General features: G+C 43.4%; 1 protein-coding gene and 1 long non-coding RNA gene across 5 annotated transcripts in view; one reads left to right on the top strand and one right to left on the bottom strand.

Annotated features, from left to right (window-relative positions):
• LOC142475850 (uncharacterized) overlaps window positions 1-22,623 on the top strand; it is a 34,219-nt gene extending 11,596 nt beyond the window's left edge. Inside the window, exons 8-18 of one of the 3 annotated variants that reach the window (XR_012791192.1) lie at window positions 612-722; window positions 4,023-4,132; window positions 5,143-5,235; window positions 6,649-6,760; window positions 10,394-10,511; window positions 11,498-11,595; window positions 13,155-13,265; window positions 16,565-16,674; window positions 17,434-17,531; window positions 19,090-19,178; window positions 21,067-22,620. This is a non-coding gene — a long non-coding RNA (uncharacterized LOC142475850). Of the gene's footprint in view, window positions 1-611; window positions 723-4,022; window positions 4,133-5,142; window positions 5,236-6,648; window positions 6,761-10,393; window positions 10,512-11,497; window positions 11,596-13,154; window positions 13,266-16,564; window positions 17,532-19,089; window positions 19,179-21,066 lie in introns of all 3 variants that reach the window. The other 2 variants (XR_012791193.1, XR_012791191.1) reach the window with 2 other exon arrangements.
• LOC142475848 (unconventional myosin-IXb-like) overlaps window positions 19,642-22,667 on the bottom strand; it is a 28,482-nt gene continuing 25,456 nt past the window's right edge. For both annotated transcript variants that reach the window (XM_075581567.1, XM_075581565.1), the window contains exons 10-12: window positions 21,707-21,830; window positions 20,875-20,960; window positions 19,642-19,915 (exon numbers count right to left, since the gene is read on the bottom strand). In XM_075581567.1, the coding sequence (XP_075437682.1) occupies window positions 20,916-20,960; window positions 21,707-21,830 (169 nt within the window). In that variant the 3' untranslated portion in view covers window positions 19,642-19,915; window positions 20,875-20,915. The remainder of the gene's footprint in view (window positions 19,916-20,874; window positions 20,961-21,706; window positions 21,831-22,667) is intronic.

Below are 22,667 nucleotides of genomic sequence, written 5' to 3' on the forward strand. Positions count from 1 at the left end.
CCAATAATATTATAGTCTTAAACACAATATACACAATACCCCCTAACACAAGATACCCAATCTAATACTCTCCTCTGCACCTCAACATAATATACACACTATAATACCCTACACACAATATAATACTCCCACACACACACAATATACACACTATCCTCCTACCGCCATAAAACACAACCAATAATACACACACACTTTGTGGATGTTGGGACCAGCTCCTTGCATGCACCAGTGAAAGAGAGAGGCCCGCCATCCGTGCCTCCCTCCGTTTCCCATCTTCTCCCTGTCTCTCTCCCTCCCTTTCTTTGCATCTCCCTGCATCTTTGCATATACCCAGTCAGTGACGGCTCCGGTCACGTGATGCCTTAATATGGGCTTATCCATATATCTGTTGCAGAGATGGAGAGAGACCTGGAGATTTTACATTTCCTTATAATTCATATTGGTACTTAGTACGGGCACTTATTGTTTTATCAGTACTGGGTACCTGACCGTACTGGCCTACGAGTGAGAAGGCAATATTGGCATCACACAGTTACTGTTGAATATGTCATTCAATCCATTTTGAAAATAGTAATGCAATGTGGTTTTGTTTTGTTTGCTTTTTGCAGTAATGAAGAATGAAAAAGTTATATTAAAATTAAATTGGAGGGGAACTGGATTCAGCATTTCTTCATGAACTCTGCACTTGTGAGCATTGACCTTCTTGAGTGCCCTGACAGGTACACGCAACTTTAAGACTATAATCTTCATCAACTGCTGTGCAAGCTTTCGTGCTATACCTCCCCCTCCGGTTTTGATTTATACATTTGCTCCCTCAATTCATGTCCTCTAATATCTGGAGGCTCTCTCCTAGCATTTCTCTCTACCACAGCACGTCATCCCAATGTAACCTCTCTCTTGTTCTTTCTGTTTACTGTTTCCTCACTCCTCTGTAAAACTTTTCTAATTTCTCTAACTTCCACACTCCTGCTTTTATCCACATGTTCTATACACTTTCCTTCCCCTACCTTTGCATGTGTCTACACAAAGCACCATTTGTACAGACCTCTATTGCAGCTATTTCTGCACTGCTCAATGAAATGCACTCCTGCACATCCTATTCTCTTCCACCTTCCCTCATTCTCTACGCCCCCTCTCTCTACGTCTCCTCTCTCTACGTCTATCTGTCTCATTCTCTTGACGTCCTTCTCTCTCTACATACCCCTATCTCTGTCTCTCTCTACACCTATCTCTGTGTCTCCTTCTATGCTCGCTGATGTTGGGGGATATCTCTTATAATCTTGGACCGGCTCATATACACATCAGGCCTCCCTACTAAGAGTGTTAACCTATCTAATGTAATCCACATTCCTTTCCTTACTTTTCTCTTCCCTTCTCCTGTGCCCTCTGGAATGTCCACTCTTGCTAACAAGGCTCTAGTTGTACATAACCTCTTCTGCTCTCATCAGTCACAATCAGTCATTCCCCTCACCGTGTCTTACCTGTCCCACTGATTTTCCTCTGCTTAATTAAACTCTCCTCTGACATCTACTCTAACCTCTCTGCTCTCTCTCTCTTTTCACTTAAACTAACAATCTTATTAACTCTTGCAATGCTATCCTCCTATCTATATGCCCCTTCTAGGTTCTGACACACTCGTCCCTCTAACCCACACCCTTGGCTAAATTCCCAAACATGTTCATCACACTTCCACTCGCTGTTCTTAATGCCTATGAAGGAAATCACACAATTGATATTTGATTTTTCTACAGTAAAAATGTCTCCAGTCCTGTATAAAGCTGCTCTTTGGGGCCAAACCACACTACTTTTTTTTCACATTCATCAACACTCAAATTTAATTTACGCTGTCTTTTTTTCCCTGTATTTGACTCCCTCCACTAACCTTCTCCTCACACTTGCCATCCTTCCTTCACTTCTCCTCAAGCATTTGACTACTTCAGAGACAAGGTGGATGCCACCCACAAGGAGATTCCTTCTGTCCCTTCCCCCTTCTCTCCTACCTAATTCTCCTTCTGCATTTGACTCTTTTTCTTCTCTTACAGAGCTGGAAGCAAATCATCTTCTCTTCTCCCTCTACCACATGCCCTCTAGATCATATCCCCTCACACCTTACTGCATCTCTTAGTCCCCACTCTCACCCACATCTTCAATTCCTCCATATTCTCTGGCTCTTTACCCTCTTACTTTAAGCCTGTAGTGGTCACCCTTTTCTCAGAAACAACCTACACCCTATGTGCCTTACTAACTACCACCCTGTATCCCTCCTGCTGTTTGTCTCCTAATTGCTAGAATGTCAACATTCTTAAATCACATTCCCTCCTGGATCCTTTACAACCTGCCTTTCGTACAGCTCGTTCTACAGACTGTGCTTAAAGCAAATTCCCAAGGTCACTTTTCCCTACTAATCCTACTTGATCTATCTGCTGCGTTTGATGCTCTCAATCACTCTCCTCCTTCATATTCTAAACTCTCTCTTTGTATCCGTAACACAGTTCTATCCTGGTTTTCATCATAACTTTCCTGTCACACATTCTCCATCTCTGTTGCTAACATGTCTTCGTCTTCTATTGATCTGTCTGTGGGTATACATCAGGGCTCTGTTCTGAGATCTCTCTTTCGCTCTACATACTATCATTTGGTGACCTCATCAACTCTTTTGGCCTTAGATATAATCTCTATGCAGATGATACACACACAAATCTATCCACCCCTGCTCTCACTCCTGCAATCCAGTCCCTACTCTTGGGTTGCCTCCTGGCTATATGCTCATGGATGGCACTCCACTGCCTTAAACTTAATGTCTAAAACTGGGCTCATATTATCCCCTTTCTCCATCACAGTAAACAGTACTACCATCTATCTTGTCATCAAACATGTTGCCTAGGAGTAACATTTGGCTCTTCAATTCCATCTCCATTCACATGCATGGCCATGGGTAAAGTTTGGATCCTCTTTCTCTGTAATATTACCAAGATCTTCCCTTTCCCCTCTCAACCTACTGCTAAAACTCCAATGTATACTGTTATCCTATGGGTTGTTTTAAAATACTACTAACAGGCCTCCCTGCTTCACAACTTTCTCCTATGCAAAACTCTGCTGCTTGAATAATCTCACTTTCTCCCACAACAGTCTCTGCTCATCTCCTTAAATCCCTGTCCTGGCATCCCATCAAGTTTTTGTATCACCTACAAAGTTCTCCTCCTTACCTTTTTGTGAAGGCTCTCCATTAATCTGCTCCTTCTTGCATATCATCTTTGATCTCTCGTTATGCCCTTGCTCGTCTCTTGCACTATAACCATAACTGTCTCCTGTTAACTTCTTTCACCTCTACTGTTCTCTCACTTGCCTGAAACCATTTTCCATCACTGCACCGTACATGTGAAACTCCCTCACACTCAGTATATGCCAACATAACCTCTTCCACCCACATTTAAGACCAATCTTAAAATTCACGACTTAAATCAAGAATTTCAAAAACTTTGACTCGTGGCTACTGTCCCACACCCACAGTCACTGCTAACAACTATTGTTCCCAAGAAGTGCTTTCTACTAAAAGTACCCACCATTAAGGACAAGCAGTGTTATCTACTGCACTTCTTCCCCCAACTGCTGCCTCTCTTTAAGTCTTCTAACATTTCTCTTAGATTGTAAAGTTCCCAGGGCAAGGATTTACTTTCCTATTGTCTGTTTTAATTTGTCGCACTTATTTTTTATTTATTTTTTTCCCCTCTCCCCTAATGATATACATATAGGCTTTCCTGTCCTTTGCATGACATAGTTATTATGGATAACTATTGCATCATGTAGACTGCCTTTTCAGTGTGATGTAATTGATTCATTACTTTGTGTGCAGACTGTGACTGCAGTACAGTGTCACGAACATTAATGACTTGTGTGGTAGAAGCTCTAGAAGGAACACAGCTGTGGGAGGGAGGTGGATTTACTTTGGATCACATAGTTTGGCGCAAGGTTAATTGTATGTATGATCATAACCATGCAATGCTTAACTTTTATTTCAGGAGGGAAGAACAGTGAATATTGAAGCCATGTGTTTCTTTTCTGGCAGAAGAGAAATTTTGAAGGACAGTTGAAGAGGAGGAAAATGACTACACAGAGACAGATAAGCAATGTGTATATTTCTCATTTAGTATTTGTCGTTTTATTGACTCCACACAATCCAGCTGCTAAGGGTTTCGCATTGGACATATTCACCTCTACTCTACCCTTCCTGTGATCTGTACCATGCAGGTTTTTGTTGATTCAATACATCATGAGTAGAGTGTGGCTGCTGTATGAAGTTTTGACCCAAGGACCACATCTACTACCATTCATAACAAGAACATGTGCAGTAGCGCACTGCTGCAGTTCTATGTGATTGTTATGAAAGGTTGAGGTGGTTCAATTCTATGAATCGAGTGGGATGGAACCTGTTTGCATCATATGGTTTCATCTAGGCCAGTAGATTATATAACTCTCAGTACAGGTTACACATGGCATCAGTATTAGTGATTTAAAGAGGAGGAAAGCTTCAATGTGGAGAACAAAGCCAAGTAATGTTGAAGTTACTCCTTTTACCATTTACTTGGTCAGTCTGTACTGTCTACTCCCCACACAGCTGCTAAGGGTCTTCCATTTTAAATACTTTCACCTCCTATTCTGCACTGCTTTGCTGCCCATTATTCAGAGATGCGTTCCAGTCATGTTTACCACTCTGAATCTCTCTGCAGTCATTGATTTAGCACATCATGGGTAGAGCATGGCTACAGATACAGCAAGCTATTATTATTTTACCGGCTGATCATCCATAATATTGCATTAAAACATAGAATATCACTTAATTTCCAAAAGATTCAGTGATGCTGATAATGCAGAATCTCACAACATTTCCCATCATAATGCCATAATGCACCAGAGGAAGAAATAATCCTTGCTATATCTGTACATTGTGTGACGTATTACCTCCATGACCATTGATAGCAAGTACATCTTCTGTATAGAGCGGCTGTGTTATGATGTAGTTATTGATCATCATTGACATAATCACAAGAATCTTATGCAAAGGGAAATTGTCCGCAGCGAAGTGAGATTTCAGCCCCCAAACGTCTGTAATATTAATGCAATGTCTTACTTTTGTTGCAGTGAACACTGAAGAGATGGATCTACTACAACACTGCACAGGACGAGCATACACTACAAGCAGCAAAATGATCTTGCAGTTGCAAGTATGTTCTGGTAATGTGCACAATTATTATTTATGGGCTACACACCAAAGTGCTGGACATATTCTGTTAACTTCAACTGTACCCCTTAAATGGAGATGTCTTCCTGGTGTTACTGATTCAGTACATCATATGCACAGTGTGGCTATGATATGATGGATTCTGCATCATCTTCTGTAAAGTGCAGCTACAGCATGATATTATCAGCATTTGGTGCGGTATAATAAGAGGTATCTATGTGCTTTTGTGACTGGTTTAAGTCCTCCAGCTTAATGCCCCTACACCTCCCACTACACAGGCATACTTACTTATGCATACACTGACATCTGGTATACCTACACACACACCAGGGCCACTTCCTTCCCCTGATGTCAGGGAGAGGATGGGCATGCAGAGTGCAGTAAGTCTCCACGTTACTCTGGTCAACAGTCTTAGCCTACCCCCAACATCTGTCACCCACAACATCTGTTCCCTCCTTGTAAAGTGCTGAACTATGTCACCTGGGTCAGCGCTATAGCTGATCACAGTGCCCGATCATGATGTCACTGTGACAGGCAGCAGTGCAGATTGACCGGCCAATCAATGCAACGCTGCAACATATGCACCAAATGAGATTTCCGTGCCCCCAGTCGGGCTACTCCCTGGGCAGCGACCCTGCTCACCCCCCCCCCCATAGTTCCATCTCTGATCACAATTATCTCTCTTGGAGAGTGTAGCAAATTGGAGTTGGGGGAATCTCACCTCTGCCATGCTTGGTCACAATCTGGGCACAGGACCTAAATAGTGGGCAATGTGGCACTTCTTACAGTAGAGAATGAGTATCTATATTCTTTACTTGTGTATTAAGGACCTAATTTGCATTAAAATTCAGTCCACATGGGACCAAGACTTTCTGGCTTACTGAACAAAGTGGAATTGTTTCGTAGAGGGTGGAGAATTGTATTTTATCTGAAATTACCCCCTCTGCACAAAATACAAACAATTATACACATAGACGTACCTTGTGGAAGTTGTTGCCCTCTATCTTCCTGTGGTCTCTCCCTGTTTCTCACCGTGCCTCCTCCCATTTCCTTGCACCTCTGCGTCTCCGCATATATCCCTATACTCAGAGCCGGCTCCGGTCAGTGACATGGGATGCCCAAATATGAGCATATCCATATATGGGCATCCATGCCACTGACCGGAGCCCGCTCTGTTGCGGATATGGAGAGAGACTGGGAGATTTACATCCTCTTATAATTCATATGGTGCATAGTACCGGCACGTATTGTTTTACCGGTACTGTGTACCTTCCTACTTTCACACTGGTACAGTATGTGCTGCAGTGGGACTGAGAGGGATATATTGGTAACACATAGTCATTGTTGGGGGAATTCAATCCATTTTGAAAATAGTAATGCATTGTGTTTTACTTTTTTTTTTTCAGTAATGAAGAATGAAAAAGTTCTGTTAAAATTGAATTGGACGTGAACTGGATTTAGCATTTCATCCTCAACTCTGCACCAGTGTGAATTGACGTTCTTTAATGTTCTGACAAGGTACATGCAACATCTCTTCCTCTACCCCTACACCACCCTCTGCCTCTTGCCTCTCTCTCCACCTCCCTGCTAAGCGTATTAACTCATCTAATGTAATCCACATTCCTTTTCTCACTTTTCTCTTCCCTTCTCACGTGCCCTCTGGAATGTCTGCTCTACGACTAACATGGTCTATTTGTACATGACCTCTTCTGCTCTCATCATCCACCACTTCTCATTCCCCTCACCCCTGTCCTACTCGATACCTCAGCTTAATTGAACTCTCTCCTCTGACATCTACCCTTATCTCTAACCTCTCCTCACTTTCTGCTTAAACTAACTATCTTGTTAACTCTTACAATGCTATCATCTCCTCCTCCCTCCTCCTCCATCATCTATATGCCCCTTCTAGGCTCTGACACACTCATCCCTCTAAGGCCGTGATTATCATGGGCACACGCTTGGTCGTCCACAGTGCGTGCGAGCGATGCAGGGCATCCCCGTCGCCTCAGACCTCAGTGCAGGGATTGCTGGAGCGACAGGCATGCGCTAACTTTGCCTTCTGTTGCGTGCTTACTATAGACGCAGCCTAACCCATGCATTGGTTAAATTCACAAGCACGCTCTCATCACACTTTATCACATCACACTGCTGCTCTTAACACCTATGGAGGAAATTTCACAGTCTGATTTTCTACACTAAACCTTTGTCCTGTTCTGTAAAACTCTGCTCCTTTTTTTAAGGTCAAACACTACGTTTTCCTCACTCATCAACACTCCAATTTCATTCACACTGTCTTCTATGTATTTGAGTCCCACCACTGACTTTCTCCTCCCACTTAACATCCATCCTTTATTTCTCCTCAAGCCTTTGCTCACTTGAGGCAAGGTGGATGCCATCCACAAGTAGATTCATTCTCTCCCTTCCCCCTCTCTCTTTTTCTATCTAGATCTCATTGCACTCTTGACTCCTTTTCTCCTGTCACAGAGCTGGAACCTGATCTTCTCTTCTCCCTCTACCACTCTGCCCTCTCAATCCTATATTCTCACTCTCACCCACATCTTCAATTCCTCCATATCCTTTGGCTCTTTCAACTCTTCCTTTTAAGCATGCAGTGGTCACCCCTATTCTCAAAAATAACCTTGACCTTGTGTGAATTTCTAACTATCGCCCTGTATCCTTCCTACCATTTGCCTCCTAATTGCTAGAACGTCTTTTGATCTCCCGTTTGATCAACATTCTTAAATCACATGCTCCTATGGGCCCTTCACAATCTGCCTTTCCCAATGTAACCAATTATGTACATAAAGAAAATTCCCAAGGTCCATCTTACTTACTAATCCTGCTTGATCTCTCTTCTGCTTTTGATACTGTCAATCACTCTTCTCATTCATATTCTAAACTCTTTCTTCGTATCCGCAGCAAACTTATATCCTGGTTTTCATCATACTTCTCCATCACACATTCTCCATCTCTGTTGCTAACGTGTCTTTGTCTCCTGTTGTTTTGTCTGTTGGTATACCTCAGGACTCTGTTCTGGGACCTCTCTCACTACATACTATCACTAGTTGACCTTATCAACTATTTTGGCCCTTGATATCATCTCTATGCAGATGATACACACACCTATCCACCCTACCGTCACTCCTGCAATTTAGTTCCTAGTTTCGGGTTGCCTCCTGGCTATATCCTCCATGGATGACACTCTTCTGCCTTAAACCTAATGTCTAAAACTGAGCTCCTCATATTTCCCCCTAAATCTTGCCTAATATCACCTTTCTCCATCGCAGTAAACAGTACTACCATCATCCTGTCATGAAAGCACATTGCCTAGGAGTAACATTTGACTCTTCCCTTTCCATCTTCATTCACGACACTGGCTAAAGTTTGTCGATTCTTTCTCTGTAATATTTCCAAGATTTGCCCTTTTCTCTGTCAATCTACTGCTAAAACGCCAATGCATGCCCTTATCGTATGGGTTAACATACTGCTAACAGGGCTCCCTGCTTCACAACTTTCTCATTTGCAATCTATCCAAAACTCTGCTGCTTGAATAATTTCCCTTTCTCCCACAACAGTATCTGCTCATCTCCTCCTCCTCCTTAAATCCCTCTCCTTGCTTCCCATCAAGTTTCAGATCACCTACAAAGTTCTCCTCCTTACCTTTTTGTTAAGGTTCTCTATTAGTGGTGTACCGAGTACCCGGCGTTACCCGACACATTTCCAGCTACCCGGACATTACTCGAAACCGGCCACTGAGAAGTGGACTTGGCCGGGTAATACCCGGCGTCGGGTAATGTCAGGGCAGCTGGAAATAATCTTTTATACTTACCTTTCCTAAGACATCTAGGATCAGCAGCAGCAGTCCTCTGATGGTGGCAGCATCAGAGGTGTCTTCACCTGGCGGGGGGAGCTGCAGGAATCACTTCCACAGCACCGAAGCAGGTAAGCTGGTAACCCTAACCCCCGCCGGCTGAAGACACCACAGATGCTGCCACCGTCACAGGACTGCTGCTGATCCTAGATGTCACCGCCACCCGGAAGGTAAGTGCCAAACCGTGTACCCGACCGGGTAGAACCTTTCATTTTGGCCGGGTACCCGTTACCCATTTTTTTATAGTTGAGGACCCAGTCCAACACTATTCTCTATTCATCTGCTCCTTCCTACATATCATCTTTTGGTCTCGTTATGCCCTTCCTCGTCTCCTAAGCTCTACTAATAACTGTCTCCATTATACTTCTTACACCTCTACTGCGCACTCGCTCTCTTGCCTGAAACCCTTTCCCATCAATTTACCTGTGAAACTCACACACACTCAGTATATGCCAACATACACTCTTCCACCCACATTTAAGATCAACCTTAAAATTCACAACTTAAATGAAGCATTTCAATAGCTTTTACTCGTTGCTACTGTCACTCATTCAGTCACTAACTATTGTTCCCAAGAAGTGCTTTATACTACAAGTACCCACCATTAAGGACAAGCATTGTCATCTACTGCACTTGTTCCCCCACCTGTTGTCTCTCTGTAAGTCTCCTTACATTTCTCTTAGATTGTAAACTACCCAGGACAGGAATTTACTTTCCTATTGTCTGTTTTTGTTTGTTGAACTTATTGTATAATAATTTCCTGTACTTTTTGGTCTCTCTTGTAAAGCGCTGAGTACACAATGGGTGATATATAAATAGAGATATATGCAGAGTCTAGAGACAAGGCACACGTGTATAGGTAGCTACAGTTTATCCGGGACCGTATGCATCCTTGAAGTGCCTGTCCCAGTTATTTTCTATTGATTGCAATGTAGGAGTGTCTGTCCTGTCTTTTTTTTTTATTATTATTATTATTATTATTATTATTATTATTATTATTATATATACAAAGATATATTCAAAGATTGTTTCCTGTCGTTAGCATGACATAGTGTGACACAGTGTGATGTCATTGATTCAGTAGATTGTGTGCAGACCGGGACTGCAGTACAGTTTCACTGACATGAATAACTTGTGTGGTAGAAGCTCTAGAAGGAGCACAGCTGTGGGAGGGAGGTGGATTTGCTTTGTATCACATGGTTTGGAGCAAGGTTCATTGTATGTATCGTCAATAATAATTATAATAATAATAATGCAATGCTTAACTTTTTTATTTCAAGAGGAAAGACTGCAGAACAGAAGTGAATATTGAAGCCATGTGTTCATTTTCTTGCAAAATAGAAAATTGAAGGACAGTTGGAGAGGAGGAAAATGACTACACAGAGACAGATAAGCAATGTGTATATTTCTCATTTAGTATTTGTCGTTTTATTGACTCCAAAAAATCCGACTGCTAAGGGTTTCGCATTGGACATATTCACCTCTACTCCACCCCTTCCTGTGATCTGTACCATGCAGATTTTTGTTGATTCAATACATCATGAATAGAGTGTGGCTACAGTATGAAGTACTGACCCAAGGACCACATATACTACCATTCATAACAAGAACATGTGCAGTAGCGCACTGCTGCAGTTCTATGTTATTGTTATGAAAGGTTGAGGTGGTGCAATCATGAATCTTGAGTGGGAGGGATCCTGTTTGCATCATTTAATTTGATCTAGGCCAGTAGAGTATATAACTCTCAGTACAGGTTACATATGGCATCAGTATTAGTGATTTAAAGAACAGAAAAACAGGAGTGGAGAACAAAACCAAGTAATGTTGAAGTTACTACTTTTTACTATTTACTTGGTTAGTCTGTACTGTCTACTCCCCACACAGCTGCTAAGGGTTTCCATTTGAGATACATTCACCTTCTACTCTGCACTACTGTGCTACCCTCTATTCAGAGATGAGTTCAAGTCATGTTTACCACTCTAAATCGCTCTGCAGTCATTGATTCAGCACATCATGGGTAGAGCATGGCTATAGATACAGCAAGCTTTATTTTACCCTAATATTGCATTAAAAAATAGAATATCACTCAGTTTCCTACAGATTTACTGATGCTGATAATGCAGAATCTCACCCTCCCATCATAATACACCAGAGGAAGAAATAATCCGTGCTATATATGTACATTGTGTGACATATTGCCTCCATGACCATTGATGGCAAATACATATTCTGTATAGAGCAGCTGTGTTATGATGTAGTTGTTATTGATCATCATTGAGATATAATCACAAGAATCTTATGCAAAGGGAAACTGTCATTAGCATAGTGGGATTTCAGCCCCCAAACTTCTGTAATATTAATGCAATGTCTTACTTTTATTGCAGTGAACGCCGAAGAGACGGATCTACTACAACACTGCACAGGACAAGAGTATACACTACAAGCAGCAAAATGATCATGCAGTTGACAGTATGTTGTTCTGGTAATGTGCACAATTATTATGTATGGGCACCACACCACAGTGCTGGACATATTTTGTTAACTTCAACACTACCCCTACCATGGAGATGTCTTCCTGTGATTGGTGTTACTGATTCAGTACATCATATGCACAGTGTGGCTATTATATGATGGATTGATTTAATGAACCCACCAAACACTGATGACATCTGTATCATCTTCTGTAAAGTGCATCTACAGCAGGATATTATCAGCATTTGGGGTGATATAATCAGAGGCATCTATGTGCTTTTGTGCTGGGTAAAGTCCTCCAGCTGAACCGCCCCCCGCCCCCCTACACCTCCTGCCACACAGGCAAACTTACTTACACACACAGCACACTTACTTATGCACACTGACACTTGGCATACCTACACACACACACCCCACAGCCACTGGCATGCATGCAGAGTCCTGGGCATGCAGGATGGGCATGCAGAGTACAGAATATCTCCACCTTGCTCTGGCCCGTACTCTTGGCTTACCCCCAGCATCTGTCACCCACAACCTCTGTTCCCTCCCTGTAAATTGCTGCACTAACACACCTTGGTCAGCGCTGCAACCGATCACAGCACCGGATCATGTCACTGTGATAGGAAGCAGTGCAGATTGACCGGTCAATCAATGCCACGTGGCAACATACGCACCAAAAGAGATTTCCATGCCCCCTGACAGGCTACTCCCTGGGCAGTGACCCTGCTCATCTTCCACCTCTGATCACAATAATCTCTCTTGGAGAGTGTAGCAAATTGGAGTTGGGGGAATCTCACCTCTGCAGTGCATGTAGAGTCCTGTATGCAGAGTACAGAAAGTCTCCACCTTAGTCTGGCCCGTACTCTTGGCCTACCCACAGCATCTGTCACCCACAAATAATACATACACTAATACTCCCCACAATACACACTTTAATACCTCCTCAATAATTATCTCCCCAATAATATTATAGTCTTAAACACAATATACACAATACCCCCTAACACAAGATACCCAATCTAATACTCTCCTCTGCACCTCAACATAATATACACACTATAATACCCTACACACAATATAATACTCCCACACACACACAATATACACACTATCCTCCTACCGCCATAAAACACAACCAATAATACACACACACTTTGTGGATGTTGGGACCAACTCCTTGCATGCACCAGTGAAAGAGAGAGGCCCGCCATCCGTGCCTCCCTCCGTTTCCCATCTTCTCCCTGTCTCTCTCCCTCCCTTCCTTTGAATCTCCCTGCATCTTTGCGTATACCCAGTCAGTGACGGCTCCGGTCACGTGATGCCTTAATATGGGCTTATCCATATATCTGTTGCAGAGATGGAGAGAGACCTGGAGATTTTACATTTCCTTATAATTCATATTGGTACTTAGTACAGGCACTTATTGTTTTATCAGTACTGGGTACCTGACCGTACTGGCCTACGAGTGAGAAGGCAATATTGGCATCACACAGTTACTGTTGAATATGTCATTCAATCCATTTTGAAAATAGTAATGCAATGTGGTTTTGTTTTGTTTGCTTTTTGCAGTAATGAAGAATGAAAAAGTTATATTAAAATTAAATTGGAGGGGAACTGGATTCAGCATTTCTTCATGAACGCTGCACTTGTGAGCATTGACCTTCTTGAATGCCCTGACAGGTACACGCAACTTTAAGACTATAATCTTCATCAACTGCTGTGCAAGCTTTCGTGCTATACCTCCCCCTCCGATTTTGATTTATACATTTGCTCTCTCAATTCATGTCCTCTAATATCTGGAGGCTCTCTCCTAGCATTTCTCTCTACCACAGCACGTCATCCCAATGTAACCTCTCTCTTGTTCTTTCTGTTTACTGTTTCCTCACTCCTCTGTAAAACTTTTCTAATTTCTCTAACTTCCACACTCCTGCTTTTATCCACATGTTCTATACATTTTCCTTCCCCTACCTTTGCATGTGTCTACACAAAGCACCATTTGTACAGACCTCTATTGCAGCTATTTCTGCACTGCTCAATGAAATGCACTCCTGCACATCCTATTCTCTTCCACCTTCCCTCATTCTCTACGCCCCCTCTCTCTACGTCTCCTCTCTCTACGCCTATCTGTCTCATTCTCTTGACGTCCTTCTCTCTCTACATATCCCTATCTCTGTCTCTCTCTACACCTATCTCTGTGTCTCCTTCTATGCTCACTGATGTTGGGGGATATCTCTTATAATCTTGGACCGGCTCATATACACATCAGGCCTCCCTGCTAAGAGTGTTAACCTATCTAATGTAATCCACATTCCTTTCCTTACTTTTCTCTTCCCTTCTCCTGTGCCCTCTGGAATGTCCACTCTTACTAACAAGGCTCTAGTTGTACATAACCTCTTCTGCTCTCATCAGTCACAATCAGTCATTCCCCTCACCGTGTCTTACCTGTCCCACTGATTTGCCTCTGCTTAATTAAACTCTCCTCTGACATCTACTCTAACCTCTCTTCTCTCTCTCTCTCTTTCTGCTTAAACTAACAATCTTATTAACTCTTACAATGCTATACTCCTATCTATATGCCCCCTATAGGCTCTGACACACTCATCCCTCTAACCCACACCTTTGGCTAAATTCCCAAACACACTCATCACACTTCCACTCGCTATTCTTAATACCTACGGAGGAAATCTCACACTTTGTTTGATTTTTCTACAGTAAAAATGTCTCCTGTCCTGTATAAAGCTGCTCTCTAGGGCTAAATACACTACTTTTTTCCACACTCATCAACACTCAAATTTAATTTACGCTGTTTTTTTTCCTCTGTATTTGACTCCCTCCACTGACCTTCTCCTCCCACTTGCCATCCTTCCTTCACTTCTCCTCAAGCATTTGACTACTTCAGAGGCAAGGTGGATGCCACCCAAAAGGAGATTCCTTCTGTCCCTTCCCCCTTCTCTCCTTCTACCCAAATCTCCTTCTGCACTTGACTCCTTTTCTTCTCTTACAGAGCTGGAAGCTAATCATCTTCTCTTCTCCCTCTACCACATGCCCTCTAGATCGTATCCCCTCACACCTTACTGCATCTCTTAGTCCCCACTCTCACCCACATCTTCAATCTTCAATCTCCCTATTCTCTGGATTTTTGCCCTCTTACTTTAAGCCTGTAGCGGTCACCCTTTTGTCAGAAACAAACTACACCCTATGTGCCTTACTAACTACCGCTCTGTATCCCTCATGCTTTTTGCCTCCTAATTGCTAGTGTCAACATTCTTAAATCACATGCCCTCCTGGATCCTTTACAACCTGCCTTTCGTACAGCTCGTTCTACAGACTGTGCTTAAAGCTAATTCCCAAGGTTTTTCCCTACTAATCCTACTTGATCTATCGGTTGCGTTTGATGCTCTCAATCACTCTCCTCCTTCATATTCTAAACTCTCTCTTTGTATCCGTAACACAGTTCTATCCTGGTTTTCATCATAACTTTCCTGTCACACATTCTCCATCTCTGTTGCTAACATGTCTTCGTCTTCTATTGATCTGTCTGTGGGTATACATCAGGGCTCTGTTCTGAGATCTCTCTTTCTCTCTACATACTATCATTTGGTGACTTCATCAATGCTTTTGGCCTTAGATATAATCTCTATGCGGATGATACACACACAAATCTATCCACCCCTGTTCTCACTCCTGCAATCCAGTCCCTACTCTTGGGTTGCCTCCTGGCTATATGCTCATGGATGGCACTCCACTGCCTTAAACTTAATGTCTAAAACTGGGCTCATATTATCACCTTTCTCCATCACAGTAAACAGTACTACCATCTATCTTGTCATCAAACATGTTGCCTAGGAGTAACATTTGGCTCTTCAATTCAATCTCCATTCACATGCACGGCTATGGGTAAAATGTGTTGCCTCTTTCTCTGTAATATTGCCAAGATCTTCCCTTTCCCCTCTCAACCTACTGCTAAAACTCCAATGTATACTGTTATCCTATAGGTTATTTTAACATACTACTAACAGGCCTCCATGCTTCACAACTTTCTCCTATGCAAAACTCTGCTGCTTGAATTATCTCACTTTCTCCCACAACAGTCTCTGCTCATCTCCTTAAATCCCTGTCCTGGCATCCCATCAAGTTTTTGTATCACCTACAAAGTTCTCCTACTTACCTTTTTGTTAAGTATCTCCATTAATCTGCTCCTTCTTGCATATCATCTTTGATCTCTCATTATGCCCTTGCTTGTCTCTTGCACTATAACCATAACTGTCTCCTGTAAACTTCTTTCACCTCTACTGTTCTCTCACTTGCCTGAAAGCATTTTCCATCACTGCACCGTACATGTGAAACTTCCTCACACTCAGTATATGCCAACATAACCTCTTCCACCCACATTTAAGACCAATCTTAAAATTCACGACTTAAATCAAGCATTTCAAAAACTTTGACTCGTGGCTACTGTCCCACACCCACAGTCACTGCTAACAACTATTGTTCCCAAGATGTGCTTTCTACTAATTGTACCCACCATTAAGGACAAGCATTGTCATCTACTGCACTTCTTCCCCCAACTGCTGCCTCTCTTTAAGTCTTCTAACATTTCTATTAGATTGTAAAGTTCCCAGGGCAAGGATTTACTTTCCTATAATCTGTTTTTATTTGTCGCACTTATTTTTTATTTATTTTTCCCCTCTCCCCTAATGATATACATATAGGTTTTCCTGTCATTTGCATGACAGAGTTATTATGGATAACTATTGCATCATGTAGACTGCCTTTTCAGTGTGATGTAATTGATTCAGTACTTTGTGTGCAGACTGTGACTGCAGTACAGTGTCACGAACATTAATGACTTGTGTGGTAGAAGCTCTAGAAGGAACACAGCTATGGGAGGGAGGTGGATTTACTTTGGATCACATGGTTTGGCGCAAGGTTCATTGTATGTATGATCATAACCATGCAATGCTTAACTTTTATTTCAGGAGGGAAGAACAGTGAATATTGAAGCCATGTGTTTCTTTACTGGCAGAAGAGAAATTTTGAAGGACAGTTGAAGAGGAGGAAAATGACTACACAGAGACAGATAAGCAATGTGTATATTTCTCATTTAGTATTTGTCATTTTGTTGACTCCACACAATCCAGCTGCTAAGGGTTTCGCATTGGACATATTCACCTCTACTCTACCCTTCCTGTGATCTGTACCATGCAGGTTTTTGTTGATTCAATACATCATGAGTAGAGTGTGGCTGCTGTATGAAGTATTGACCCAAGGACTACATCTGCTACCATTCATAACAAGAACATGTGCAGTAGCGCACTGCTGTAGTTCTATGTGTTTTATTAAAGGTTGAAGTGGTGCAATCATATGAATCTGGAGTGGGATGAATCCTGTTTGCATCATATGGTTTCATCTAGGCCAGTAGAGTATATCTCTCAGTACAGATTACACATGGCATCAGTATTAGTGATTTAAAGAACAGAAAAAACAAGAGAAACTTCAATGTGGAGAACAAAGCCAAGTAATGTTGATGGCATGGCTACAGATACAGTAAGCTTTATTTTACCGGCTGATCATCCATAATATTGCATTAAAACACATCCCATCATAATGCACCAGAGGAAGAAATAATCCTTGCTATATCTGTACATTGTGTGACGTTTGGCCTCCATGACCATTGATAGCAAATACATCTTTTGTATTGAGCGGCTGTGTTATGATGTAGTTGTTATTGATCATCATTGAGATATAATCACAAGAATCTTATGCAAAGGGAAACTGTCTGCAGCATAGTGGGATTTCAGCTCCCAAACTTCTGTAATATTAATGCAATGTCTTACTTTTATTGCAGTGAACACTGAAGAGACGGATCTACTACAACACTGCACAGGACAAGAGTATACACTACAAGCAGCAAAATGATCATGCAGTTGACAGTATGTTGTTCTGGTAATGTGCACAATTATTATGTATGGGCACCACACCACAGTGCTGGACATATTTTGTTAACTTCAACACTACCCCTACCATGGAGATGTCTTCCTGTGATTGGTGTTACTGATTCAGTACATCATATGCACAGTGTGGCTATTATATGATGGATTGATTTAATGAACCCACCAAACACTGATGACATCTGTATCATCTTCTGTAAAGTGCATCTACAGCAGGATATTATCAGCATTTGGGGTGATATAATCAGAGGCATCTATGTGCTTTTGTGCTGGGTAAAGTCCTCCAGCTGAACCGCCCCCCGCCCCCCACCCCCCTACACCTCCTGCCACACAGGCAAACTTACTTACACACACAGCACACTTACTTATGCACACTGACACTTGGCATACCTACACACACACACCCCACAGCCACTGGCATGCATGCAGAGTCCTGGGCATGCAGAGTACAGAATATCTCCACCTTGCTCTGGCCCGTACTCTTGGCCTACCCCCAGCATCTGTCACCCACAACCTCTGTTCCCTCCCTGTAAATTGCTGCACTAACACACCTTGGTCAGCGCTGCAACCGATCACAGCACCGGATCATGTCACTGTGATAGGAAGCAGTGCTAATTGACCGGTCAATCAATGCCACGTGGCAACATACGCACCAAAAGAGATTTCCATGCCCCCTGACAGGCTACTCCCTGGGCAGTGACCCTGCTCATCTTCCACCTCTGATCACAATAATCTCTCTTGGAGAGTGTAGCAAATTGGAGTTGGGGGAATCTCACCTCTGCAGTGCATGTAGAGTCCTGTATGCAGAGTACAGAAAGTCTCCACCTTAGTCTGGCCCGTACTCTTGGCCTACCTCTCTCTCCCATCCTCTCTCCTCCACCCTCTCCCACCCTCTCTCCCACCCTCTCTCTCCCGCCCTCTCTCTCTCTCCCACCCTCTCTCTCCCGCCCTCTCTCTCTCTCCCACCCTCTCTCTCTCCCACCCTCTCTCTCTCCCACCCTCTCTCTCTCCCACCCTCCCTCTCTCTATCTCCCACCCTCTCTCTCTCTCCCACCTTCTCTCTCCCACCCTCTCTCTCTCTCCCCCACGCTTTCTCTCTCTCCCACCCTCTCTCTCTCAAACCCTCTCTCTCTCTCCCACCCTCTCTCTCTGTCCCACCCTCTCTCTCTCTCCCACCCTCTCTCTCTCTCTCCATCCTCTCTCTCTCCTCCACCCTCTCCCACCCTCTCTCTCTCTCTCTCTCACCCTATCTCTCTCTCTCTCCCACCCTCTCTCTTTCTCTCTCCCACCCTCTCTCTCTCTCTCTCTCTCTCTCTCCCACCATCTCTCTCTCCCACCCTCTCTCTCTCTCTCCCACCCTCTCTCTCTCTCTCTCCCACCCTCTCTCTATCTCCCACCCTCTCTCTCTCTCTCCCACCGTCCCTTTCTCCCACCCTCTCTCTCTCTCTGTCACCCTCTCACTCACTCTCTGTCTGTCACCCTCACCCACTCTCTCTGTTTTATCTTAACTGCACTATACCTACACCGAAATAACCTATTCTGCTTTCTTCCAGATCTGACTCAAGTTTCCCACGGGGGACATCGGAAGACAGGTAGGGAACACCTCCCCTCCCGTATAGTACCTTGAGGAACTGCGGATCAGGTAAGATCCCAGGCGGGATTGCTGATTTGGAAATTGTTAAGAGGGGGCATCCTGACACTGGTTAATGGGTTCTGGCTTTTTTTTTTTGGTTTGGTTAGTGAGGTCAACACACACACACACAGTACTTTTCGAAATAAACCTACGGTTCTATGAAAATTTAAGTTTTTGTGTTGAGCAGGGGTGAAGCAAAACGTATTTATTTATTTTATTCTTACAGGACAATGACATGGGTCACGCTATAAATGTACTCCGTTCAACACAAGCTCAGGAGAGATTGACATTGATTTTATATATGTATAATACACAGTGGTCAACAAACCCGATCGCCACGGGCGACAAGATTTTGTCCGGTGGCGGACCACATGGTCGCCATGGATGATATACAATCCGCATTTGAACAAGCTAGATTCACTGATAGAAAATATTTAGTTTGTTATAAAACTCACAATAAAGACATCAAACAGGGTTTTCAGAAACCTTTATTCATTACACAATTTAATAAACAAGCTAACCAAATCCGTACCATCATAAAAAAACCATTGGGACATATTAAAACTAGATGCAGATCTTAGACGTATTCTGCAAGAAGGACCAAGAATAGTCTTCAAAAAAGCTAAAACGATTGTATCATCGATTTCCCCAAGTGTATTTCAGTCCATTAGTGAGTAGTCATATCCGTGGCAGCCCCAATGGGTTTTTCTGTTGCGGCCATTGTAATTTCTGTCAGTATGCCAGACCTTTAAAAAAAGTAAAAAGCGCACAGTCAAAAAACTGTTATAAAATTCAAACTTTTATTAATTGTCATACAAGTTTTGTCGTTTACACACTTTGGTGTGGTTGCGGCAAACGTTACGTGGGTCGTACAATCAGACCCTTGAAAACTAGGATATCTGAACATGTTCGGTTAATCACAAGACATGATCTGTCTCATCCAGTATCCAGACATTTCTCAAGCTGTTTGCAAGGCGGTATAATTAATGTTAATTTCTCTGGTTTGGAACATGTGTCTCCACATACCAGGGGAGGAGACAGACTTAATTTCCTCAATCGAAGAGAAATGTATTGGATTTTCACCTTAGATCCAGTCCATCCAAGGGGTATGAACATTGAATGGGAATTAAAATATTTTCTGATATATTGATACTTCATTCTCCTCCCTTGGTGTGCATTGATACGTGCCCAATTCATTGATTTATTTATGGATTCATTCCTTAAATAAGTTGTTCTGGTTGGCTGGCGCACACGCGCAGAAAGGGGTCTGCGCACGCTGCGGGCACCGCCGTGTACCGCGTCAGGGGGCGGAGCCTAGCCGTGATTCTAACACACACACAGAGAGAGGGAGACACACACAGAGACACACACAGAGAGAGAGAGAAGAGGCACAAAGAGACACAGAGAGAGAGAAAGAGAAACACACAGAGAGAGACAGAGAGAGAGACACACACTCACAGAGAGAGAGACACACACACGCAGAGAGACACAGAGAGAGAGGGAGACACAAAGAGACACAGAGAGAGAGAGAGAGAAACACAGAGAGAGAGACACAGAGAGAGAGAGAGACACAAACACACACACACACACACACAGAGAGACACACACACAGAGAGCCTGAGAGACAGACACACAGACAGAGACAGACTGACTGACAGACACATAGACTGAGAAATAGACAGAGAGATAGACAGACATAACTCACCGAGTATTAATATAGAGAGGTGTGTGCTACCTGGGATATATTCAGAGAATATTAGAACACGGAGATCCCTTCGGGGCGCATTCCACCTAAAAAAAAAATGAATGTAATATTGGTATTTAGTCAAATTAAACTTTGATAGCTATACTAAAATAAATATGTGACAAGTATTATTGGATTCCACTCTTATCACAGGGAAACCCAACTTGTGCTCCAAACCGCGGGAGAAGCAATTCCAGGCGTGCAAGGGAGAGGGCGGTGTGGAGCAACCAGGATCCCTTCATAAGGAGAAATAAATCCTAAATGTACAGGCCAAGGCTGTCAGAGAAAGGAAAACTGTCTTCAGGGAGCAGAATACTGATGTGGAAGTCGGGTTTTGCATACAAATATCCCAAGAATTAACTCATTAAAAAAATGTATCTATGTATAACCCCTCCCGTGCATGGAAGGGGATACAGGCGTATACAGGAGATGCTTCTATAGCCAGCATTGAACACTGAAGCAACGACTCACTACTTCACCAACTTACAATATGTTCTTTTAGACCGGGACTCAAGGAGAAACTTCCCACTTTAAAGGGCAGCTCCCTAACTGCAAGGGTGTGAGTTTCTGGGATTCCAACTCAGAGGGGGCCCCCATGTGAGTTTCCGCCATCCCATCTTGGAGGGGGTCCCTGAGTGTGTGTGGGACCCCACATCTAGAGGGACACCACCCCTAACCCCCCCCCCCCCCCTCCTCCCCCGTGTGAGTGTCTGGAATCTCATCCACAGAAGGGGCTGCGTGACTGCCTCCTCCACAGAAACATTACATTGCAGGACTTTTTTGGGGTACTCACCGTGTTGTGTTTGAGCAGGGACAGGCTACACAGCGCTTGTGTCTCTGCTGCTTTCATCATGCCAATCTCCTTAATTTTGAGTATGTACTGCCTCATCTGCTCCTTAATCAGCATCTCCACACACCTACAGGGGAAGCACAAGGACAATCGGGTTACAGAGCCTTCCACTTAACCCCTTGCTTTATAACAAGTCCCTGACCCCTCTGGCAAGGAAGGGGTGAATAGAGGTGGCATCCCTAACCCCGTCTGAGATGGGCAAACCGTAGTCTTCAAAATATCCACCCCGTTTTATTTCATTATTTCCCCCAAGTTCACTTTAAAAAACCCACAAATGTATTCCCGATGAATTCTTCGGCAGGAAACCATTAGTTTGCTACTTGGTCAATTAGCTGGAAAACAAAAACATTTCTTATGGAAACATGAGAACACGGGAGATTACAGCTCTGAAGTGCGACAGCAGGGCCCACGGGGATAGGACAGAATCACTGTGCAGATCATACGAGAAAGTCGTCTTATCCGGTACTACACACCGCAGCGTCAGACACAGGAGCTTGTCTTCTGAGCTTACTATCTCAGTTTTTGGGTGGTCACATGGTGCCGGCACTGCACACCCACTTCAAAGGCAGTGAATTAACCACTAGACTCCCTTTCCCTTAATCCGTTTACAACGGGTGCAGCCTCCGACCAAGGCCCCTATCCGGGCTGAATTGCTCGAGAAGATTTTACCTCTTTTTTTTTCAACCAAAAAAGTTTTTATTGAGTGCACGGTACGATCATCACATACGCTACCAACCTATTGTCATACATAATGGTACCCATAACAGCTCATTTTGTATTTGGGGTCACAAAAGACATACCGGGGATACGCACAGACCCACCAGACTTACGGCCAGACTACACCGGGAAAAAGGTGGGGAGGGGGGGTGGGGGGAAAGGGTGGGGCTGTCCCAGCCCGGCTCCG

The sequence above is a fragment of the Ascaphus truei genome, unplaced genomic scaffold (assembly GCF_040206685.1).
Source record: "Ascaphus truei isolate aAscTru1 unplaced genomic scaffold, aAscTru1.hap1 HAP1_SCAFFOLD_1418, whole genome shotgun sequence".
Taxonomy (NCBI): Eukaryota; Metazoa; Chordata; class Amphibia; order Anura; family Ascaphidae; genus Ascaphus; species Ascaphus truei.